At 43.0% G+C, this 25742-nt stretch overlaps 4 protein-coding genes across 4 annotated transcripts in view; 2 read left to right on the forward strand and 2 right to left on the reverse strand.

The window, feature by feature from the left end:
* LOC126568516 (transmembrane protein 222) overlaps positions 1-25742 on the forward strand; it is a 482151-nt gene that overhangs the window by 412352 nt on the left and 44057 nt on the right. The window lies entirely within an intron of this gene.
* On the reverse strand, positions 5766-7013 carry LOC126568522 (ADP-ribosylation factor 1). Its single transcript, XM_050225011.1, has 4 exons — positions 6831-7013; positions 6637-6746; positions 6431-6556; positions 5766-5933 (listed from the first exon to the last, which is right to left on the reverse strand). Exons 1-4 carry the CDS (start codon positions 6976-6978, stop codon positions 5769-5771), a joined length of 549 nt encoding a protein of 182 aa, XP_050080968.1. The 5' UTR covers positions 6979-7013; the 3' UTR covers positions 5766-5768.
* On the reverse strand, positions 12507-16584 carry LOC126567841 (mucin-19). Its single transcript, XM_050224154.1, has 5 exons — positions 16190-16584; positions 16032-16113; positions 13214-15531; positions 13008-13146; positions 12507-12604 (listed from the first exon to the last, which is right to left on the reverse strand). The coding sequence occupies exons 1-5, from the start codon at positions 16559-16561 to the stop codon at positions 12507-12509; spliced, it is 3009 nt and encodes a 1002-aa protein (XP_050080111.1). The 5' UTR covers positions 16562-16584.
* Positions 18581-24064, forward strand: LOC126568046 (sorting nexin-8-like). The gene is made up of 7 exons (XM_050224451.1): positions 18581-19271; positions 22255-22352; positions 22433-22524; positions 22934-23479; positions 23537-23681; positions 23761-23916; positions 24011-24064. The coding sequence occupies exons 1-7, from the start codon at positions 18581-18583 to the stop codon at positions 24062-24064; spliced, it is 1782 nt and encodes a 593-aa protein (XP_050080408.1).

Genomic DNA, 25742 nt, shown 5'->3' on the forward strand with positions numbered 1-25742 from the left:
ACCTTCTTCCATCGTTGTAATATTTCATGTTCTCGGCTGGGAAGTCGAAGGCCACGGCGCACTTAGGCGGTCTGCCCGGCTACTCCGATTATGGTTCGTTATTTTTTTTACCTCCGAGGCAAAAAAGATAAGAAACACATTCACTTCACTTGAGCTAAGAAAAAAAAATAGATCCAAGCAGGAGTAAACCAACGAACGGCTTGCTTTCGTACGAAACACTTCAATGCACTGAACTGATCTGTACAATTTTCCGATTAGAAAACGACGCCCCAATCTCAAGAGCTTCCAAAATTAAATGCATCACATGTGCGTCTCTCGCTCGGCTTTGTCTGTTATCTGCCGAGGGCAGCGTGAAAAGGGCCAATAGGTTCGACTGTTTGGCTGATTTCGTTTTTTTCGGGTTTTGCTCCACTTTCCCCACTAACAAGACGTGCTTGCGCGCTGTTGGTTGTTTTGTATTGAATTAATTTCGATTATTTACACAATCTGTAAGCGTAATTAACTTCTATTTGCTTCTTACAATTATGTGCACTTTCGATAAACGTAATTTTTCACACTATTTTCACTTTGCACTTTGCTGAAACATACATTTAAATATTAAAAAGGGGAAAACATTATTAATTTTTAATCTTTAGCTTCTCCTAAAACCACAGCAAACAATGGCCGCCATATGGTTGGTTCTATATCGGAATTGAAGATTCACTTTTCTTTTTGTTTTTGCTTGCCAACGGTTACTGACGTGATCGAAAGAATGTATTGCTTTTTTGAAATTTCTTCTAGCGCGGAACGAAACACTCGAAGCCGGGAAAGACTCCCCGCATACCGATTGCCGGAACAGACAAACGTTGCTCTGAAAGGCAAGAATGCACGCAGCCCCATCTCGGAAAGATGGCCATAAATCACGGATGAGTACAGGCACGTCCTCCACGACGAGTCATCGAATATGCGTTTTCTCGAGTCACGCGAACGTGTGACTGCAGAGACACGAGCGCGCCGCAATTTTGTACTCAAATGTGACACTTTCGAGCGTTTCGATCACGTCCCCGCCCCGAGCTACCAATTTCGTGCGTGCTTTCGTCCCACTTTTCGCAAACCAGAACCACATTGTACACTTGCGAAAGAATACGTTTGTGATAACAATGGCATGCGGTCTGTGACATTGTTGTCCGAGGCGTTTCGCTCACAACTTCAGCTTTGCGTGTGTGTTTTATAAACAAAACAAAAACAAATCACTTCTAATTTGCTTACGCACCGATAACGCGAAACGGGGTGAAATATTTACGTCGCTGCCAAAACACATTTCCGCGATCACCACACTCTCGAGGCACTCGCGCGCGCATACGCACACCCTTCACGTTCAACGTTCAAATTCTGTTTGGCACGCAAGTGGCGGCGGTAACCGAACGACCGAAAGCAAACAAATGCGTTCCGGTACAAACCCTGTAGCCTAGGTGGCTACACCAATACAGTTGCAAATGCGGCGGGTACGTCAGTGAACTGTCAATTTTCATAAGGAGGAAAAGTGACAGCTAAGGCTACAGTGAAGCACAAACTTAGACGCTGGTTGGAATATTCGAAATATTAAATTTCAGAGAACTTAATAGAATAGTAGCAGCACTCAAAAAGGATTTTTTCATATGGAATATGGAATATGTAATCAAACTGTTGGATTAAATTTTAACTTGGCGGTTTAACAGGGGAACACTTCAAATGCTCGACAGAAATTCTGCAGCAGATTGCAAAATTCCACTATAAATTTGAAAAATTCCACTGAGTGATTGAAAAGCTCCATTTATATCGTAATCGAAACCCCGTAATGAATATTTTTCATTACTAGAAAACATGATTATCTACTACTTACTTGCTTATCGGTAGGACTGCAACCGTTTTGTTGTCTCTTGCCTGCTGCAGCTATCCTCACGGTCCATCGCCGTTACACAATCCGTTATCCCGGTCATTCTGGTATCAAATGTTCACTTCACTTCACCACTGTTTGAGCCTGTCCTCATGGACGGCATAAAAAAATCCCAAAACAAGACATACATACAGGGCCAAAAATCCATCTAAAGATTATTCTTATGAACGCTGGTAAACCTCTCTTAGCAGCGTTCGAAGGAATAATGCTCAGAAGGATTGTTGTACTCATATGAATGTCTCAGTGGCGTATGCGAATACCGGACTAATAAAAGTTCTATACGGTCCCTGCTTCGTCTACTAGAGTATTATGCCAAAGACATATTGGATTCTTGAAAACGTGAGTACTATCCGGATCCAACAAACTGAATCCAACATTCAATAGTTTCTTATCCCCAGAACAAGCTTACCCTCTAAGCAATCTTCCGTACAGTTCCGCTAACCTTACTCATTTTCTTGTGATCAAAGACGCTTATTTACTCACTCTTACAAATGTTCTTCGAGTTCTCTGCATTGCTCTCCGCCTAAAGCCAGCCCGAAACCAATGCCTATAAGTAACCTGGAACTTTTGACAACCACCCATTTACCTTTGTTCTCTCATCTGCTTCCCAGTCTTGTAGCCCCTACACATTGGGTTACGAGATTAGGACGCGAGAACATACGAAATGTTAAGCTGTTAATAGCCCCAGACTACTTGTAGGCAGCACTGTTGGTCGCGCTTAAGACTTTAATGGCACGAAAATTTCCATCGTATGTCTCAAGCATTTCAACTTTGCCCAACTTGACCATCATCTGGAACCCTAAAAACTATCATCATCTGGTAAAAAACGGTCAGAACTCCCATACTCCAGGGAAAATGCGGCTCTAGATTTTTTATCAGCGTCCCTATTCTCGCTCAACCCCAGATCGGATTCGTCACACGGTACCTCAAATCTAACACCACTGAGATTCTGATTCGATTGATCAAGACTTTCCCCTTTTATTCCTCGACAATTCCTTTATTACCACCGCAATCCTTTTATTAGCCATGTTTTAGCGCACTACTTGTTAAGCTCTCTCCAATTCGATCATTTTTTTTAGTGTTTTTGTTTTTTTTTATTTATTTCATTTCCGTGCCTTATTTTTTGCCGCTCCACAGTAATGGTGATCTCAACCCTTCTTCCCGTTTCGCCTATCATCCTTCTCCTCCGCGAATGTGAATGTGTGGTTGTGGTTCGAATGTTGCTGGCTTAATAACTTCCTCGTTATTTCTACTAGCCCTTCTAGTCTCTTGCACTTGCAGTAAAAATAAAGTAAAGAGATGTGGCTTCATATTGATCATGTCGTCCATTTGTAGTTCTCTCTCTCTCTCTCTCTCTCTCTCTCTCTCTCTCTCTCTCTGTTACTCGATCCATTTGTGGTATGCCATTGAAAATAGATATATAAGCTGATGATACAATAATAATAATAAATAGAGGAAGCAAATACCTTTGTTTCTGCCTCCTGTTCTGCAATTACTTTGCGATCTCGCACAGGTGTGGCACTACACTTCTTGCCTTTGCTTTTGCTAATCTGTATTGTGTTTGAAGATTTTAAGGCCATGCCAAAATGAACATGAAAAAGCCTTCTGCATCAGAAAATTTACAAATCTTGGCGCGTTTAGAGAGTCGCGGTAGTAGACGTACATACTACTGCAGTTAAGTAGTAGAATGGAGTGATCTTCAGTTTTGTGGAAGAAAAAAAACGAAAAAAAAAGAAAAAACTCACTTCTTATTGAGAAGTCGTTTTTTTGCGTCCCCGGGAAACTTAATACAACTAGGGCGTGACCCTCCTCCACACCGATTTTACCGTTTTCGTGTGCTTTACATCTGAGGCGGCAGTAGCAGATGCGGGGAATGGGTGTTGCATTTATCCTAAGGTCTATAATATATTGGTATTTGTTATCGTCGGTGTCCGCCAGGGGGGTGGTAAAAGAAAATGAAAAATCCTTCATTCTACCACACATTCCTATTGGAACACACACACACACACATTTGCGGTGTGGGGTTCTGTTGCTGTTGCTGTTGCTTTCCTCTTTGTCTACGTTTATTTATTTTTTTCTGCAACGTATATGACGACCCGGCCCGGAATTTTTGTTAAAGATTTTTTTTTGTTTACCTAAACATCATGTTGTTTCATTAGCTGTAATTATACATAATTATATATATTTTCGTCCTTCCGCTTAGCAAAACATGCGCGTGAGTTGAATGATCTTCGGGTATCGTCATCACCCTCCCCACAACTTTGCCATCATCGGGTGTTTGCTGTGTGTCGTTTGCGTGTGTGTAATTTGTCCTTTTCCATTTCCTGGCTTAAACATCGATAAGACATCTTGTTTTACCACACAATGATGAAGACATCAACCGGCTATTCGTTTTCCCACATTCAATGAGAAACCAATGGCATAGGGCCCAGACAAAACAATAAAAAACGACAAGCGTCCACATGTTTTAAACAACGCACAGTTCAAAATATACACAACGCATACGTTGTATACTTCAAATTCCGCATTGTTTTAATCATGTGGACTTTTTTTTACATGAGACGACCCCCCTCTATCGACAAAATCTACCAATTAAGGCACTATAAGGGGCAATTGTGTATTGAAAAATCCCTTAGTAGTGATTATTGTGGCAATTTTGTCAATAGGAGATACTCTTGACGGGCACTGTAATATACTACTACTACTACTACTACGAAGAGAAGAGAGTGCAAAAACAACACAACACAACGGAAGCGCGCTTTTGAGGAGGCTTATATTTCATCCTTTAAATGTTCACCCATTCTCATCAATCGTATCCCGCACATATTTGCCTATCGCTTAACTCCTCGAGAGAGTGTGTGTTAGTGTGTATGTGTATAATGCGCTTCTCTCTTATTACATTACATTGCCTGGTTAAATAATCTTGTATCTGCTTTCTCGCTTTCTTTGCCTATCATAAACTAAGCTTACGTAGAATGTGTGTGTGTGTGTGTAGTAGTAGTAGTAGTAGTCCGTATCCTTACTGTCTCCGTAGTAGTATTTAAGTTGAATATGTATGTGTGTGTGTGTAAACTAGTATGTTTTTACGTGTTGGAGTGTATGTATGTAATTTATCTTCGCGTCACAGTATGATGTGTCCTCGGTTCGATTAGATTACTCTCCAAGTCATTGTAGGTCATACAACACTCTTCCTGAAGCCAGCGCCTGCTTGATGTTGTTCTTGAAAAAAAAACCCCATTGTAGTGGTAATAGTAGCAGTAGTAGTAGTATCTGGAATCGTGCCACTCAGTTTTCCAACATTTAACACACGCACATACATATAGTGCAACAACGCACCCATCACACCCACCACAGGACACACACACGCAAGCGGATAAACTTAGTAAACGATCCTTCTGCTACACACAACACGCTTGTTTGCCTGTTTGCCTGCTTGCCTGTCTCTCTCCTACCCTCCCTCTCCCCTTCTCTTTCGCTTTTCTTGCACACACTATAAGCTTCTTATACTGTCCCATTGTTCCTTTTTACGCGGCCACAACAAAAAAAAAGAAGATAAACTGAATAAACTCGAGTTGATCGGCGCGTCCGGCGATGACGACTGAGCGCGCGTAGAACCCTCCTCTTCTGTTTTTCCCTACACTTTTCTCTCTCTCTCTCTCTCGATCAAATGGATGATTTCAGTTTTGTTGTGTTTGTAGTTTATTTGTGTATGTGTGTGTGTGTATTTTTTTCCTCTTTTTTCTTTTCTTTTCTTGCTGCTTCGCTAATAGCTAATTTGCTTACCACCGGTCTTAAGACGGCGGTAGCGACGCGAAAACACCGCCACTTGCACACTCTCTCTCGCTCTGCCTACTTAACGGTTCGCATTTTTCAGCTGGTTGGAAAGCCAGTCGAGTCCTTCGTACAGTCCGTCGCCGCTAGTTGCACAGGTTGCCTGAATGTACCAGTTGCGGTTTCGTAGCGAGTGTAGTCCTAGCTTGTCGGTGATTTCTGCCGCGTTCATTGCGTTTGGTAGATCCTATAAAACGGTTAAAAAAACGATGGTTAAATCGTGTGTAAATGTGTGTGTATGCGCCGAGATGCTAATTGGTGGTATTGGTTGTCATTTTTGGTGATAATGAGCGGGGCAAAGTGCAATTCACACTTCGCATCCCGTACAGTCGCCGGCGTGCAGAATAACATCTTTGTTAGTAGCGACAGAGATCAACCCATTGCACAGAAGAGAGCAGTAGCGAACCAATGTTGGGGTAAAATTATTTCTTTTTCAGATTTTCCCATTTGTAGAAGAATAGAATGAGTGACAAACAGCTCAGCTGGTCCGTTTAAGTACACTCATAGGAAGGAATGATCCGAAGGATCAAAGCATCCGTCTGTACCTAGACAAAATGAACAAAATGGACAGCGGTCCTTGCAATAACGGCAGATGCTTGCTTGTTCCCGAAAGTATTTATACTGATTGTGTAATTCAACCAATTTGATTTCTTCTTTGCCCTCCCTCCTCAAATCGAACCATACCTGTTTGTTTGCGAATATCAGTAGAACAGCATCTCTGAGCTCATCCTCGGCCAGCATTCGCATCAGTTCTTCCCGGGCCTCACCGATACGCTCTCTGTCGTTACTATCGACCACGAAGATAAGTCCCTGAAAGTTTTTGTGGGAACAGGAATCATGTTTACATCAGTAAAAGGGACACGAGAAACCTTCCTAATGATAGTACTTACTTGTGTGTTTTGGAAGTAATGCCTCCAGAGGGGCCGAATCTTATCCTGACCGCCCACATCCCAAACCGTAAAACTAATGTTTTTATACTCTACAGTCTCGACGTTGAAACCTGAAAAATTGGAAACATTCCACAAATTGTTAATTTAATATACGATTAATCCACACACTCACACTGCTGCCGTTTTAAACTTACCAATTGTAGGAATCGTTGTAACAATTTCACCTAATTTTAGTTTATACAGGATCGTGGTTTTACCGGCAGCGTCCAATCCGACCATCAGAATTCTCATCTCCTTTTTGCCGAACAATCCTTTGAACAGATTAGCGAATACGTTCCCCATTTTGCTGTGTTGAAATTTATCGTTTTGTTACACACGTACACACACAAGCGCACACCTTAAAAAAGAATAGAAAGCAGTTAAATGTTAAAATTAAATTCGTCAATCTTCCACTTTCATATGATCCTCTTTTGTATCATCTTACGCACCTTTTTCCTTGAAAGATCGACACGATATGATCTCAGATTTGTTACGCTGGAAAGCTTTTCTCTCTCTCTATCACACACACAACCGGACCACAAACAAGATTGTGTGCCCGGGGGAGTGGGGGATGATGAATTGGGGAGTAAATGGAATGTGTTACAGAAAAGCACAAATGGCTTAACTTACAGCGCACGATCTACTAGTAAACTAATAAACCTAGATCACTCTCCCTCTATCTCTCTCGTCTGTGTCTTGTACACCACTCACTACGCGACACTTTCACCGATTGGCTGACGGGATGTAATATACTGTTGTTTGAACTTTATAGTTCTTTGCTAAAGAAACATTAAAACACACACGCGGGTACGGTCTTTGCCGGTTTTCCACACGCACTTCAGCACTTAATTCCGAACGATCGGAAATTGTTATTGAAGGGTTGTTGCCTTTTTTTGTTGAACTTGCGTCCAGCCTAGTATAATATCTGAAAGAAAAGAGGGAAATTTAAATTAGCCAGTTGTGCTTCGAATGCAGTTTTGATCTACACAACATTCCCCTATAGCTTGCCGGACGTGTGCGTGTTTCTTGTGTTCGTTATAAAAATCAATACCCGGATACTCTGTGCTGTGTGCTCACAAATCAATTCATTCCGACCGATCCCTTGGGCCTTTCCTGTGGTAATTTTGTACCGCGTTTCGTATATTTCAGATAGCCGGGGAGCTCTCTGTATGGCTGCCATGGTTGGTTCACGTGACGCTCCACTTCGCTGATAATGAATCACCCTCATCCCCCCATTGCGAAAATGGCTTAATTTGCAACACTTTAGCTTAAAACAAAGGCCCTTTTCGGGTACAATCACTTGATGATTGCGGTGTAGAAACAGCTAAAGCGCTTGTAAACGATAGCAAGTTTCAATTAGTTGACATTTTCATTTCAGTTGATTGAAAATTGCTGATCCCGTGCTCGGCACACAAAAATTTCACGGGTTGTTATGAACTTTTACATTAAATTTAAATTAATTTTAAATTTTTAATTATTAATTTTTTGGCTTAGGTTTCCAAAAAACGATTTCAAAGCGAGAAAATTTCACAGAAACTCATTTGAGCCTGAAATTTTGATTTTCAAATCGCTAGTGACTCACAGCCTTGTTAAGTTGTAGTTTCACACCACTGAAATGTAGATTTAAAAGTTAACATTGGATGAAAGTTGCATCCGAATATCAGTGCTTTTTAGAAACAAAGTAACTTGGGGAACAATCACCATAGCAACATTGGGTTTAATTAATTTCAAAGGATTCAAAGCATTCCTCTTCAATTCGTTCCTTTATTTTTTAACACAGTGACCGTGTTGCCGTGTTACTATGTTGACTCAACATTTTTCCTCCGACCGGACAACTTTTTTTATGCTGCCGGTGATGTGTGGAGAAAGCATCAACTGCATACGACTTTACCCCACATAAGGCTGCGATACTGACACACAAACGTGTACGCACACATACACGAGTGTGTCTCGCGTAGGGAAAATCGAGCATAACGGCACACACGCACACCGACATAGAGCCACATTCGATCGACTTTCCGGGACGGGAAAAATTTCCAACCATCCGCCAGCCGAAAAGAAGCATCTCTCCAACCTGTTACTACGGCCCCCGTGTGTAGTGTATTCGGTATTCCGTAATCTTCCCAACGGTTTAGGTGTCTGATTGACACAGGCGCGTTCAAAACTCTAACGCACCAGGCTCTAAGCTAAAAAAAAAGGAGAGGGGGGGGATCCCTGCCCGTATGTTGGCTGCTGCTGCTGCGGAACATTAGCCGACGCATATGGGTGGCTTCCCGTCCATGGGCGCGCGTGTAGTGGTGCGAACGCTACGCTCTTCTACGTGCAGGTGTATGTGTGTTGTACGGCTTTCAACGTAAAGTAACGTGTACATCGGGTCGGGTTCTACGGTGAATCAGCCTGTGCCACACCACCGCAACTACTGGATGGATGGATGGATGGACACCGTCGTGGCTTCTTGTTCGCTTATCGGAGACCCCTTATTGGCCTGAAAATGAATACAACCCCAAAATAACTTCCCTCGGTGGGTGAAGACACCAAGTAAAGCGCACGTAATTCCGCAACTTGTTCCAAATCAATCGAACGCCCATTTCCGCTGATAACAGATCTGGGTACAATCTATAAGCATAAGCGGACACACATTTTGCCGTGCTTCGAGCTTGAGTCGCTTGATCGAGACCCTCTCTATCTGGGGTATCGTTTCCACAGACTAGCCGTTTGGCTTAATTTCCAGTGCACTTGTCCGCCGCCCGACGTCGTCGTCGTCGTCAGATGTGGCATTGTTCTTCTCTTCGTTCTTTGAGCTCTTTTCTTATTTATGCTTCTTTGCTCTCACTTGCTCCTGCACACATATTCACACAATTTCTCTCTCGCTCTCTCGCTTGAACACGTCAGAGCGCAACGGTGAAAATACACCCTTCTTCTGGCACTTTTCTTCCATAGTGAAACACTTGAAAAGTTCACAAAAGTCCGGGACGAAAAAAGCATACATTTATGCTATTATCTTACAGGAATACAGCGACATCACGTATTTCATGCTTTTGCCAACCCTTTTCGCTACATTAAAAGCCCAATAAATTGGTTGACTTGGTTTTTTCCTTAGTAGTATGCGAGTGACGTTGGTGATGATGATGATGATGACTTTGCTTCACACAACGCGCGCACACACACACAAACACACCCCCATACACAAACGCACGGATCCGCTGACGACGGCAACGAAAAAACCACCACGAATTGTACACGCGCAGCAAGCAAGAGCGAGACAGAAGGCACAGGAAAAGAAAGAAGCAGCACGGTAGCGCTAGCCCCAAGATGGCGACTGTGCGGGTTACCGCTAGGGCGACAATCGTGTGCACAACTAAAACCGATTTTTTCACACCCTTGCGTCGTGAAACACATCCACCAAACTAGCTCACGACATTCACGGACCGTTCACCGATGCACGAATCCCTGTTTGCAGCGTTTCACTTACGTACTTTCTTTGCAATTCGCGGCCCAAAACCCAGTGCTCGCGGTCTCGACCTGTTCCGTCACTTTTCGCCACCACGAATTACATTCAAAGCTCGCGGCGAGCTAACTTTCGTCTGCGGACGCATGCACACGCAAACACACACACATGCATTTCTGTTTTTCGCCTACTTTTTTATTGACAGTTGCTGCTAATGTCGATTCCGGTATACACACGCCGGAGGTTTTGATCGACTTTCGCTGCCACGTCGGCCGACATGTGGCAGGTTTAGTGGTGCGAGCTTGTTTCTTGAACGCTTTTGCAAGACACGGTGTTTTGTCGACACAAAGGGGCGCTGTTTTTCCCTTTTTTCTTAGGAATGAAATAAAAATATTACTTACAACAACAAAAATGCACACAACCAGAAAAAGGGTCACAAATAATCGGGTAAACAGTTGATTTTACCCAACAGGAAGAGAAAAATATTACAATAAAAACCATAATAATGGTTCCATCTGGCAGGCAATACATCAACAAAGCACACCCCAGAAGGCAGAATGCACGAATGATGTTGATGCTGTTGATTTTGCTTGTTTTACTCATTACAACAAAGTATTACACAGAGGATATAACACTTTGTATCTGGTACACATTGCCCTTGTATTGGATGGAAAGAAAATTGTTTGAAAGCTTGTATGCCGATAAAGCTATTTCCATTCCGTACCATATTGACACTTTTTCGTTCCTTTGGTATCATCGTCACAGGATTATATTGCTTTCGTGGATGTTATTTGCACTTTTTCTGTATTGCTTTTTGTTTTTCACATTTTAAACTTCATATTCAGATTGTCCTATATCCTCCTTCTACGTAGAAAAAAAAACAATTACGATGCTTCTAGCCCTATTCCTTCTAATTCTACATGCACTTGCTACAACAAACAAAAGCGAATGTACACTGCTCCGGCAAACAATTCAGTTGGTAGTAATTTATATATGCTTTGCAAACGGTTTCCTCAACATGCACGAAACAACACAGCAAGCCATGGTATATGCCGCACCGTATCCACGTCGTCAAATTGCCACACTCTTTTCGCCGTCGTTACAATGAAATGGGTATGGAACCGTGCAAGACGTTAAAAGGACACGCGACAAACGCCCTCCCATCTGCAGTAATATGCACCTTTCGTATCAGCCTGGAATCGGGATTCTCGCCAACTTTTTCGATGATACGATGGAAATGCAAAACGCAAAACCGAATGATTTGGATGTTGTGATTTTCCTCTATGCACTCTCACTCGTCACACCGCTCTACCAAACAGTGCGCATACTTGATGATTAATTCCACATGACAGCTATATCGCCGATCGCATCGCAATCCAATCGACCGGTCATTTTTAATTAACATTTGCTGAGGAGAATGTTGATCCTAGGGCTGTAACTGCCCTAAAGGTTTGTAGTAAACCTCATCTAATTGCTACACAATTTATTACCATTTTTTTTGTTCGATTGGTAAAACTGCGAAATTTTACTGTAAATATTTAAAATGATCGTTAGAGCTAGGAAAGGCTAACGAAGGCAAAAGCTAATAACCTTCAGGGCAAAGCAAATAAAGCAATAAAGTTATATATAAGTTGCACGATGCAAAACCATCACGAGTTGTAACTTGAAATCAGCCAAAGAATTCGGATGCGCGATGGTGACCATGTGCTGCACGATAAGATCGCTCATTTTCGGGACAATCCGTGAGAGACATTTGCTAGCTTATTGATTACTAATTAAATAACAAGCTAAAAGTGTGGGAAAGCGACTCTCACACTGAAATCAATTCAAAACAATTCCATACAACTAAATCTGAAAAGGCTAGTTTTGAATATTAAACTTTCTTTTTTTGTAACTTATATTTATAACCTTTCTCTTACAATAAGACAGTCGATCTAATGTGAGCCGATTGGTTGATTATTTAGCGTACGATCATGCTCCCTTACTTTCGTTAAAGTAAAGAAATCGATTGCTTTTCCCCTTGTGTGTATATTTCATATGAATTAATATGGTTAAATTTGTGTGTTTGGGTCATTTAATTAGTCACTAAAACTCACTACCGTTTTTTTTTTTTATAAAACATGACCGTTCGGTTCAGGGAGTGAGGGCCGATGAAGATGAGAGAGAATAAAAATTAGCCCGCCGTATGCGAAGAAAATTAGTTGCAAGCAGCAGTAAGTTAATATCTACCCTAAATAACACTTAATCATAACAATACAATGTACGCATAGTTGTAGCTTAAAAGAAATTATAAACGTTAACGTGTAGCTGGCTGAGCGGGCTCCTTTCGGGTAGGCTAGCAATCTACAACTTTACAGAGTGTAGAGTTGGGATTTTTTGTGTTTTAGTTAACCAGATTTAATGATTGATACTGTTCGTCATTAACCTCCGTCATCATGAAGCTGCCATCGGGAAGGAGGAGAACGACCCGCCTGGTACCGCCTGTAGGAGAAAAATGTATATAAAGGTGGAATATGTTATAAATGTACTATATGTTACATGATTTGTATTGCTTTGTTGTTCATAATTAAAACGAAAATCGCGATGGAGTCGCACCAAACCAATGACAAATATGTCAAAAGTAAGAACATTTTTATGTCCGCTTTCCAAAAAAGCTGATTTCGAATTTCAAAATTGATGAAAGGTCTTATTTGATGGCCTTATATGTAGTAACAACTTATCCTTGTTTCTTAGAGTTTATATTTAATTATTGAAAAGCTTTCTTAATTTTGAAACTTGACTTATTCAATCTACAAACGATTTTTTTCGAATGTTATCCCAATGGCAAGATTCAAACAAAAAATACGATCAAATGTAAATATAATAAGCAAAAAACTACTCTTACCAGGCGACGGTTGATCGGCTTGCACAACCTCGGCCGTAATTTGTGTGTCTTGCGAATCTTCGGTCGAAATCGTCAACTCCTGGTTGGTATCGACGGACTGCTGATACTGTGCCGCCTGCTCTTCCGTCATCTCCTGGCCCTGTGATGAGAAGGAAAAAAAGCGTGTAAAATCTCTTCCTGTCGGTTTAGCGAAAGCAAACACTTACCTCCTGCGGTACGGCAACAGCTTCCGAAACGGCTGCATCCAGCGTCAGCACTCCTCCCGCACCACCTGCCCCATCTTCCTCGCCCTCCTGCGATGCAACCAACACACAACTCTGCTCCCCATCCGAACCTTGCGCGATCAGTATCGTTTGGCCTTCGGCGTTCTTGCCCGCCACCTGATACACGGTACCATCCTCACCCGCCACCAGTATCGGTGTACCGTCCTCGTTCGTCAGTAGTTGCTGAACCTGTGTGTCCGTCTGATCGCCACCGGTTGCCACTACCATCTGCTCACCTTCGGCGGTAGCTTGCTCCGAGGAGGACGCAGTGTTGGCGGTTGCGACCGATTCCTGCTTCACCAAGTCCCCTCCTTTTTTATCTTCCGGTTCCGCTTCCGGGCTGGGAACGGGTGTGGGTTCACCTTCTGCCTGTGCGAGTACTTTACCCGTTACCGGGCAGAGGGTCATCGCACGCGGTGGACTTGGTGGAGCAGGAATTGAAATATTGGACGAGAATCCATCGGTCATCGGTTCAGACTCTTCCTCCTCATTGCCAATAGCCTTTTTGCCACCGGCCACCGTACTGGATGTGATGACACGCTTCACCACATTTACGCCTTGTCGGCGTAGTGCGTTAATCTTCTGCTCGGACGAGGCGCTGCCACCGACGGTACGGGTCATGGTGGATGTGCGGACCACCGTACCGGGTGTGCCGGAAGCGGATGATACGAACCGACTCACGGTTGGTTTTGGTTGGGAAGTTGAAATGACCCGTGGGGAGGCTGTCGTTCGCTGCTGACCGCCCATAACTGCCGAAGGGGCTGGTTTAGGCAGCCGAGTGGAAGAAGGATAAACTGTCGGCTTCGAGCCGGGATCTCCAGCAAGACGTTGCTGCTGTTGCTGCGGCTGCTGCCCGGGCGAGAACGGAACCAACCTGGGCGTTTTGCGGATGGTCTGCTTTACCAGCTGCTCCGTACCGTCGATGTTCCGACGTATGATGCGTGTCGTAACTCCGGACGAATCCGTCGTGGAAGCGCCGGTCGCGATGGTAATCGGACGAGACGGCGGATGATGGGTCGTTGTTGTACCGGAAGATGCCGACGTTACAGTCGCTTTCGGGGCCGAGCTCTGTGGGGAAGAACCGGTCGGTTCGGATTTGACTTTGAATATTCCGTGCACACCACCACCACCACCACCACTCACTTCCGACTTCGAGATGATCTTTACCTTGGCCGCTTCGCCGACACTGCGTGGCGATAGGCGCGCCGTGATGGCCCCTGTCGTACCGCCGGTGCCCCCACCCACAACCAACTGCTGTCCGGGTGATCGTTTACTTATTCCGCTAGCGATACCGTCTTTGGGCGATTTTATGATGACAACCTCGGCCGAACTGCCATCCTTCGCATGAGTCGCTACCGTACCGTTCATGGTGGATTTTACAATACTCGACGACGCACCACCCGCACCCGCTGCCGAAACGGACACGATTTTTACGTTGCCCGTTTGGGACACCTTCGTCAGTGCCTCGCTAACGGCGGAAGTGGAATCGGTTCGCAGTTTTTTCGCTGAATCCACACCACCATCGGTATCGTTCGGTGCGTCGGACTCGGATTCATCCAGCTTACGCTTTCCGGCCTGTCCGCTGGTGATATCGTCCGCGGAATCTCCCGGCGATCGATTACCGGCCGTCCACTGCTTTACACGATCCATTGCGCTTGCTTTCGAGGTGCGGATCGGGCGCAATTGATTTGCGATCGAAGAACCACCACCGGCTGTGGTGGTGGTAGTTGTGGTCGTTGTTCCAGTACCGGTAGTCGTACCACCGGTTCCTCCCTTCTCCTGCCGCTGCATCTGTAAGGCGCGGGCTGCCGTTGCGGCACGCTGTTCCTTCTGCTTGGCCAGCTGTACCTCGAAATGCTCCAGTATGCTTTGGCACGAGTGGAGATGCGTTAACGGTTCCCAGGTATTTTGATCGTTCAACATTTTGGCCCACTTTACCAGATACTCGTGCATCTTGATGATGGGACTGAAACGTTTGGCTAGAATTTTTTCCACCTCCTCTTCGGAACAGGCACCGGTTTTGGGGTGGGTGCGGGTGGCAAACGAACGTCGCCCGGTGGCGGGTGTGCCTGCGGTGGCGGCACCCGTGCCGGAGGTTGCTGCAGTGGAAGGTTTTACCGAGGTGGTACCGTCCGTTTTCTTCGCGATTCCCGCCTGAGCACCTACGACGATACGATTTTTCGCGTCGCCTACCGGGGTGGTGGCTGGTTTACCGTCTCCCATCTTGCGTACCGCTGGCGTAAAGCGGTTCTGAGCATTTGCTGCAATAACGATTAAATGACGATTTTTTAAAGAATAGTCTATTATTCAATTTACAATGCGTAACAGAACATACTATTAAATGTTTTTCTGGGTTAAAAAAAGCTTCAAATACTATTTTTTGTGTAAAAACTCAAATAATTCAAAGCAGAGTACGCTAACCATTTAAAAAAATTGTTTAAAATTGTTTTTAGATTGTCCAGGGAGCCTCTTTTACTACTTATATTTTATCCGAATTTTAAAATGATGATTTACATATAAATAACGAATCTTTGTAAGAAGGCTCTACAGTTACGATATTAAAACCTTTTTTCAACCCAGTAAAAAATATGTAGTATTGTGCTTAAAAATCCGAAAACATGTAATTACACGTATGTTTTACATCTCTACAACTTTGCAGAATACTGCTTTTAACTATTTCTTCAACTTTTTCAGTTATGCTAAACAAAAACTAACGAGCTCTATTGTTCTGTTACGCACTGTACAAATGTATAAAACTTACCTTTATCCTGCGCTTCGTTTTGCGGCTCAAGAATCGTTTTTGTAATTTTTACTGGCATTTCCTGAAGACTTCCAGCTCCGGTCTGTAAAGGATTTTTTTTTATTAAAAAGTATTATTCACCATTTCTTTCTTGTACCCTTAACTCAACTAACGTTTACCTTCGAGAACGATTGAATGGTTTTACCAGCCACAATCCACGTATCACGCACGGACTCCTCCAACTTCACCCACGTTTGGTACAGCTTCCACGAATTGTTTGGTCCGGTATTTTTCTCCTCTCCGGTCGCTTGACGCTGGGCCGATTTCCACAGCAGAAAGGCCCACACCTTTGCCTGCGCCTCGTCACAGTTGTGCAGCGTCGAGCTGGACGATCGCTTACAGTCCGGCTCATTCTCCTTGTGTTCCCGGAACAGCTCGATCAAATGGAACACGGAATGGCAACGTCCACACACCAGCACATCACATTGCGATATATCGGACTGGGCTTTTTTTATCAGATCCGGATGCTTCCCTATATCGGCCGGATCCATTTCTTTTCCCTTTAATGCCGGAATCTGTGTGCGTATTAAAAAAATATATATTTATCGAAAGAATCAACGGATATTTGTGAGATTTGTTTGTTGCATCGGAACTTGGATGCAGGTCAAGTTGTATAAAACAGACAAACAGACGCTTCGTCGTCGGCGAAACAGTGCGCTGCGAGTCTAGCGGCGTTTGATGGGCTGGCGAAAATTTGCCATTTGCTGGATGTTTTTATGTTCTCGTTTTTTTTTTGTTCGCCTTACCTTGACGGAAAAGCTGAATTCACTTTAAACGATGATCCGATACGAGCAATTATTGAACGGTGAACCACTTTCGTGCGATTATTGACGCGCGCGCCTCTTTTTGCTAGAACTCCGAGAAGCGCGACACAATGAATATTTTTTCCCTCCTTGCGAAAAGCCCGCAATGCCAAGTCAGTCGAAGGAAATTTTTGGTTTTATTCCCACAACATCACACACTACTACACCACGTATAAACAATTTTCCTAAACCCGATTGTACCGAGAAACCGCCAATACACAGCAACGGGAAAACAACCGGGAATATCTTCATGCACACTGTTTGTGGCCCTTTTACTAGCTTGCTTGTTCTGTTCGGGTGTACGGTACGTTCGCTAATTTTGTACCGCGTACAGGGCAATACCAAACGCACGGTGGTCGGGCTGCGTGTACGAGTTCACCGACAGGACGAAAAATGCTGCCAAACGCGACGATACATTTATGATTTTAATATATGTCGCGTTTTGGAAGGATTTTAAAAATAAACCTAAATGTGGAACGCGATTAACACGAATTATTTCACAGTAAAATCTAATAAAAACTAGCCTAAATTGTCTTGGTTTGGATCGCGTCGCTTGTATCGAGCTTCCAAGCCAGACCCACGCTAACAATGGTCGATTTGAGTCCATCAAATCTGAAAATCTGATGTCTGAGAGCGATAAATTGGAAAAATGGAAATAATTTAAATTGCCGCTTTTTATGACCGTTGCATTCAGTTTCGAAGCATGATTTTTGTATGATAATTATATTAACAGTATTTTGGACAAACGTTTACAATAAATTTTCAATTAAAATACTAATTTAAATGAAAAATAAAAACGAAACAAAAAATTAGCAAGACTGAAAAATTATTTTCACACTATCTCTCAAAGCACTTGAATTTTTGGATAATTATTACTTTGCCAAAAAATATCCCTTTTTGTTAAAAATAAATTAATCAAATCATAAAATAATCTACATCTGTAAAAATCTGTGAAAATAACAAACCGGGTTCATACTTACACACCTCCAAGAAGGGGTGAAATGTTTATGCTCGCTCGCTCGCCCCATTTCTCTCTCTCGCTCTCACTGTGGCGCCATAAATCATGCGATGTTGGCGCACGGAACAGCTCCGAGAGCATTCGACACGTTTAGGGGTTGTTATTTACCGCTGGCGCTTCCAAACGGTGTGGCGTTCATTTTCCTATCTCGTGCGCATTGTCGGCGTTTGTCGGCGAGAGATATAGGCGCATTTCCGCGGTGCATCGGGATTGCTTTCCTCTCCTGTAGCTAAATAACAAAAGGAAAACCCACCCCGTCCCGAAAATATCTCATCTCTGGGGGTTGATATCGTGCATTACGATATCCAGCTACGCATAATAGGAGCGGGCTAGAGAAGTTTGGTTAAAAAGCGCGCGCGTGCTTCTGTGCATTTTTTTTCCCTCCTCTATGTAGAGCATCTTGTCTCATCTGTGTGCAATCGTGTGTCCGTGAAAATCGAAACAATTGTGCAATTGTGGTGTGTTGCGGTTCTGAGGACTCGGTGTTTAGTGGTGCTCTCTCTCGCTAGCATTCTACACGGTCCGAGCAAAAGGCAGCATTTTGTTAATTATTCACGGCTCATGCAGTTCCTCGCTATTACGGGGTGGCATTAAATGCGGTGTACTAAAATACTGCAATACATGTGAAAAAAAAGAAAGAATTGTGAATTGTGTGTGATTTATAGCAACACGAAAGCTAGATTAAGGAAATGCTTGTCGTTGTTGTTGAGACGGATTTTCGTCAACCCCCCCTAACAGCATCCCTACTCACCACACCCTCCTCCAGAACGATGTCTCCGGACACTGTCGTCTCGGATGCTGCCACCTCCATTGCTATGCGAGAAGTGTCGGGAGCTTCAGGCAATCCCCGACAATCCCCCTTCGAATCCGCGGACAATCTCGGCGATAGTACCTTCATTAATGGTTCGACCACCTCGACCAACGGTTTGCTGCTGCATCCCTGGAATGGTACCATCCCGGACCTTTCCAGGTCACCCTCGGTAGGCGATACGTTTGTGTCTGCGGCAGCCTCATCCGATCTGCCTTATCCTTCCTCATTCTCCGACGACAGTACGGATGATTCGGAATCCGGTCCGGATGAGGAAGTGGTATACGACGTACCGGAGCAAAGGATTCCTCCCTTTGCGTACATAACTACCGCCACCATTACGCTCAGTGGCGCCAATAATAATTCGATCGATCCGGCAGATGTAACAGGATCGCGTCGAGTTCCACCGACAGCTGACGGGGCCTCCAATCGATTCGGTTCAACCGGTCCCGTACTGGCAAGTGAAAGCACACCAGATACGCTTCTACAGCAGGGAGGAGCACTTTCACCAGGTCAAGGCCCATCTTCGTCATCAGCAACGACGTCTGTTTCGGTGTCGCTCGGTTCCGGTGGTAAGTAGTATACGGCAATAAAACGGAAATAACGGAACAGAATGTTTATTGTATTGGCGAAGTTTGCAAATAATCTCTTTACGAGGTGTGATAAGGTATGAATAGCAGGAGCACAGATTACCGATAAAGATCTTGATTGATTTTACTGACTAATCGTGTTTTCTAAGTCAAGAATGTGTAGATTAGTAATAAGAGTCACACAAGCAAATGGATGGCGCACTTCAGATGTTTTGACTACTATTGACGGTTGCTTCCGGCTACTAATACGAGTCATCTGCAAAATTGTTTATTAGAACTAACGGCTACACACAGAACAATAGACTAATTTTGGGGCTTTGCCCAATCGGTTGGCTACAAAATATGATAGATTTAATTAAATTACTTGAGGCACTTATGGTCATAATAATCGAGGGATATTTCTGTATGAAGCAGTGTTCCTACTAAAACATCTATTCTGGAGTAAAGTGAGCTGGAGATCATCAGGCAGTTCATGATCACCTGCAAATAGCTTCTTCTCGTCGTATCACAGCAAAAAAATCGTATCACAGCACAGGATGATCCCTCCATCTTTGCTAATAAAACTGCGACAAGGTACGAGTTCACGATCCACTCCAATATGAATGGCTCGATCGTTTTACGGCCACATGATTGCCGTATGTTTGAGATACAAATTTACAGCCAAACACGATCAATTCCCCAAAAACTTGATACGTTAATCGGTGTCTGTCAATGCTAGAAAATACTTCTTACTCTTCTACTATTGCTAATGCTTGGGGCCAAAGTTACCTTTCAACGATCTGGGTTTCTTTTTTCTCTTGCTGTTTACACATATGTTTCGACGATCGATAATTTCCATTTTACTTCACGGCGCTTTTCTACTGTGTTTCACCAACTGTGTTATCAAAACACCGGTTTAACAAAAAATGGAGAGGTAAGATGTGGACACAAAAACAACGCTCTGATCTCTTCCACGCTTGTTCACTCGAAAAAAAAGGTTGTCACACGTCGCAAAACAACCACGATACAACAACAATGATTGACCTCGAACGGGTTGGTGTGGTAAACAGGTTTCAAATCCTATCCTCTCCAGTGAACGGGGTTTCAGATTTCGGAAGTATTTAGCATGCAAACCGAACAGCGGTGATCGTAAGCCTGCTGCCTGAAGATATTAACAATTAGAATGCCAGACAGGTTTTTGATTTGTTTTTGATACCAAAGGCGTCCACGGCGGACGCCGATGATGACTGATGATGGTCAAACTACACCTGATGAGAGCTGGCGTTGGACGGTTTTTGTACAATTCGTCCCGTGGAAATTATTTAATGATCAAGTATGCGGAACTCGTGTCTGACATCATTAATGCCTGGCGAGCCATTTGCGTCGGGCTTGTCTGATGCGTAGGATTGTATTTTTGACGATTGGACACATTTAAAAGTGGTAACTTGGAGTTAATGAGGTAAACATTTTTGAAGTAATTGTGGAGAATATAGAAACTTCTTCTGTTTATTTCTGTTCTGCAAAAATATCTTAGACCGTTAACACAACATTCTGCATCTGTTGTTATTTCAAGTACACCTCAAGTACAAACTTCTGACCTACAGAGGAGACCTAAAGGTCATACAGATATTTATCCAGTTTTTGTTCTTCTGTATCCAACCACAAGACCACAACCGACAACCGTGTAGCAAAAAAAAAACTGTTGCGGTTTCGAAAAGCACTACCTTGTGACGCACTACCCAGGCAATGCAATCAATAACAATGCACGGAAGTGGCGGCAAAATGTTGCTGGAACGCTGCCCTAAAAAAAAACGCTGCACGAAAAGACACGCAACCTATATACAGGCCTTATCATTATCGTTATTCCTACATGCAATTGAGCATTGCGTTAAGAGTAAAATATTATCAAAATTAGCTGGCCAATTAGCTGGTGTTGGAAGTTTAGGTGTAAGGCAAATATATGCATTACAATGAGAAATTCCGATCTTTTATTATGATTTTTCTTGCCTTTGATTAATATTTGTTGGCCATTTGAACCTGATTTCGGGTGCATTAACAAAAGGTTGTTCAAGTTGAAATACACCAGGCTGATAACGAATGCAAGAACATTAACGCGAATTAAGCGTTCCGATGCGATGTGAGCTGTACTCTGATGTAGAATCGCGTTTCTGCGAGGTGTCCATATCATCATCGACCGTGGCCATGCGGTCCGGCGGTTGTGGTGATTTGATAACCTTGGCAATGCGATACACAGGCAGAGAGGGAGAGAGAGAGAGCTAGTGCTGACAGGTATTGGAGGGTTCCAGTGCGTAAATTATGCGTAATCGGCTAGAAATTGGATAATATTCTCGTCTTGTTTTGTTTGTTTTGTTCGTTGTGATCATACAAACAAATGGGAGTGAAACTGCAAGACAAGATATGTATGCATGTTACGACAAGAATATTTTGATGTGACATTGATCGTATGCACCTAAAACAAATATAGATAGAATACAGCAAATGGCAAGATATATTCCGATCATCACATACATTTTATACATCTTAAAAGCCAAGCATTAACCAGGAATTGCACCGATCCAATGAAAACATATCTAAAAGTATTATAAAAAAAATGCAAAAAAGGCCTGTTTGTTCCTTTAGCATCGTATGCTAAATATAACTTAAACTACCCTCTGCATTGTGGCGTTGTTAATGGAAGTTCCCGCCAACTGCCATCTGTGTTGTGCTTTTTGGTAAGCCTTGCAGGCACCAGTGCACGTGCTATCAACAACAAAGCGTAGAACGAACGATCTTCGTGTGGCTTTGTTCTACTTATACACGCAGGAGAAGAATAGAACATTTTGTTTTGAGCTCAAGTATTTACCAAATAGAACAAATGGAAAAATCGTTCGACTTCACCAAGCACCAAGCTACAGGTGTTTCCTAACACTCGTTTCTAACTTAATCCTGATCTTAAAAATCCATTCTTTTTCCACATTTTCTGCAGCCGATGAATCATCCGAGCGGGAGCTAAACGAATCCCATGTCAGTGTAAAGATAGTCCCGGAGAAAAAAGGAATCTTTCTAAAGCATTCCGAGTATGAGGTAAGGAATGCCACTCTACACATCCATACTCAACTCACACAGGTTCTGTTGTAACGATTAGCTTCCCATTTTTTTTGTAGATCAAGCTAAAAGGCGTCGAAAAAACGGTACGGCGGCGGTATAAAGATTTCGTCACACTCCATCGGTATCTGGCGGAGAAGTATCCATATCGGTAAGTAGCGAGAGTCGACCTTGTTATGTGTGGATGTACCACCGCGTTCGATCACGTACAGGGCACGGGCATCATCAGAACTGCAGCAGCAGAAACGAACAGCCGTTCGGACGTGTGACGTGAGGGTGGTAGCAATATGTCGTAAACTTTTGCATACGTGCACGTGCCTTTCAACGGCAAGGAATGGTTGAGTAGTAAATCATCTAGAGATGAAATGGATGGTGCAATTTGTTTTCGTTCGCGTAGCTAGAGAAGTGTCGATTAGGTGCAAAATTCTCTCATTATAACGCTAATTACACACGAGGCGATTGCTAAGGGCTAGAACGAACAATCAATCATACACAGTCGTTGGTTTTAATTGTTCCAATTTTTGAGATCCTGCTACTACTTCACTTCCCACCTCTACTAGACTACTTCCAGCCCTTCCGCCAAAGCAATTGATGCTAGACTCACTACTCGAGGAACGCCGCCGAGGGCTTCAGACATGGCTTATCATCGTTTCGCTTCATCCCGTACTGGGAAGCTCACCGATCGTCGGTACCTTTCTGCGCGATACCACCACCGACCATCAGTACCGGTTGCGTGTGGCGTACGAGAAGCAGATGGACGAGCTGGTCCGATTACGACCCGATGCAACCCTACCCGAGGTGGATGTCGACACGCTTGCTGAATCGCGAACACGTTTGTGCCGCGTTCAGCATAGCATTGGACGGTTGAAGCAACTGTTCGATCGACGGTTGTGTCACTCCCGGTGTCAACCAGCGGAATGTGCCGAAATTGAGGGTATTTTGCAGAGTTGTGATTTGCGGGAAGTATTTAACGCGGATGGAACGCTCGAGGATATGTCGACGGGTGAGCAGCTTGTTGCGAAACAGTATGAGCGCTATGTGCTGGTACAGCAACGTGCCGTCACGGAGCGGTTGGATGTGTTGCTGGAGGTGTTGCATGCTCATAGGTAAGATAGTGCCCCGATGTCCATTTGTTGGTGTACTAACTCTTCTCTCATGAACAGCGAGCTGTGTGAACGGATTGAAAAAACCATAATGTCGGATCAGCAGCGAGCTTTGGCAAAGTCTGCAGGAGGAGTAGTCGGTAGTTCTAGCAGTGTTCGTACCAAATCCAAAGCCCCTAACATTCATCAAAGCACTACTACTCCGGTAAGTAGATGTGAAGCAGGGCTATATAGCCTTGGTGTACGGATGATATTCTACAATTCCTATAATCATCTACTCTCAGCAAATCGAGGCTTCCGACTTCAAACACCTGGCTCGTCGTTCCGCATTCGCTTTTAGCTGTGCCCAGGCCGAAACACTGCTAGCGGAACGATATCTACAATCTTTACCTTCGATACTACTTTCATACGCACACGAGGAGCAACAGCACCATCAGAAGGTAATGGTTCTACCGCACGTTAGAGGCGGCGAACGCCACCACCAAACACATACTAACCGTTGGAAATGTTTCGTAAATCTTTCTTTTACTCCAGATGTCGAAGATATGGCATCGGTTAGTGGTTAGCGAGTCTAGCCGGCTCGACTAATCGGACGCTCGCTACCTAACACTCTTCCACAAACAAAAATACACACGCACAAAAACAGTGTTGTGAGGATTAGTACAGGAATTAGTAAAGGCGCGCTTGTTCAATTACATCCGCATTTATGAGTTTTTCTTTTTGAAATAATAGATTGCACAATTCAGTACAGAATGTGAAATAATACAATAACTAGGAGGAATCACTTCGGAGTTTGAGTTCAGTGTGCACTTTCACTTAATTTTGTATACCTTTAGAAAAGTTGGAATACATGCAGTGTAGATTGTGCTTAAGTTGATTGGCTTCTGTTTTAGGAAACTTTTCAAATTAATTATGTTACTAATAGAGCAACCTATAGTGGATTGAATTTCAAGTATGGAAAGTGAATAAGGAGGGAAAAAGGTAGAATATCAATCTCAACTTTAAAAATAGTATTGGTACTGATACAGGTGCTGTTTTTCTAACATTTTCCATCTAATTAGATACGTTTTCAGCTAAGCCAGTTCGTAAAATTATTGATTGAATTAATAGGGGAATGATCATAAAATAATAAAATGAAACAAAATTAATAACTGTTGTTCATTATTTATCTTATTTTAATTCTTGAACAAAAATTGATCGTTTGCTGACTTCAAGTGAGTTCCTGTTCCGAACGCAATGAGTTACTCGCTCACCAGACTCTCACGGTTTTTGTTTTGCGCGAGCGCAAACAGCTCACGAAACCACGTGGACGCAAAGCTCCACGTGTTCGCTTTGAAACAACTTCAAAAAAATTTTGTAATAAATTATAAGGTACAATACCATATTGTCAACAGCTTCATAGTGTTCGGGATAAGTTTTTAAAATAAATTTTAAATTTTATATCAGTCCTAATATCGCGATTCTGATGGCCGACACGCAACATCATGATGCAAGTGATTTCCAGTCGTCTAACCTTTGTGGCAGTTATAATATAAATGAAGAAGAGTTCAAACTTTTAAATGACAACTGAAAATTCTCCATTAAAAATTTAACTAGGAAGTAGACAATAAGATCCACTTTATTGCTAACTTATGGTGGTTGAATTATTACTTGTATTTTTTGACACCGTAGACATCATATGATTAACAGATTTTATAAGATTATAATAAAAATAATTTTAAAAAACTTTCACTCAATACTCAATCTATTAATAATTCTATCAGATCGGTGCACAGCATTGTAATTGTCTGAAAAGAGTAAAATTGCAGAATAATTTGATATGAAAGAGTGCAATAAATGCAAAAGACATGGCGTATTAATGCAAATCCCATACAAAAACAGTAACACATCCAACGCAACGCGCGATTTTAGTAATGTCATCCAGTTAAAAATTCAACCAAACACCATGATAAATAAATTTTACTTACCCTGTTAGACTGCTTCAAGAAACGACCCTTTTTTCCTTGATTTTCATATCGGTATTCAGGATTTTTTTCTCCGTTTGCTAGCTTCTGCTGTGCTTAGTATTTTATTCACGCTACACTTAATACTAGTACCGATTATTTTCTGACCCTGTGTAGAAGAGCTCCTCTGATTTTGCTATATTTACGTGCACGCCTCAGAAGCGCATCATTATTTGATCCTTTGATTTGTTTTTTTTTTATTCGCTAACCTACGCCTTAGATGAGAGAGAGGGAGAGTAAGAGACATAGGTTCAGGAAAATAT

The sequence above is a fragment of the Anopheles maculipalpis genome, chromosome 2RL, assembly GCF_943734695.1.
Source record: "Anopheles maculipalpis chromosome 2RL, idAnoMacuDA_375_x, whole genome shotgun sequence".
Taxonomy (NCBI): Eukaryota; Metazoa; Arthropoda; class Insecta; order Diptera; family Culicidae; genus Anopheles; species Anopheles maculipalpis.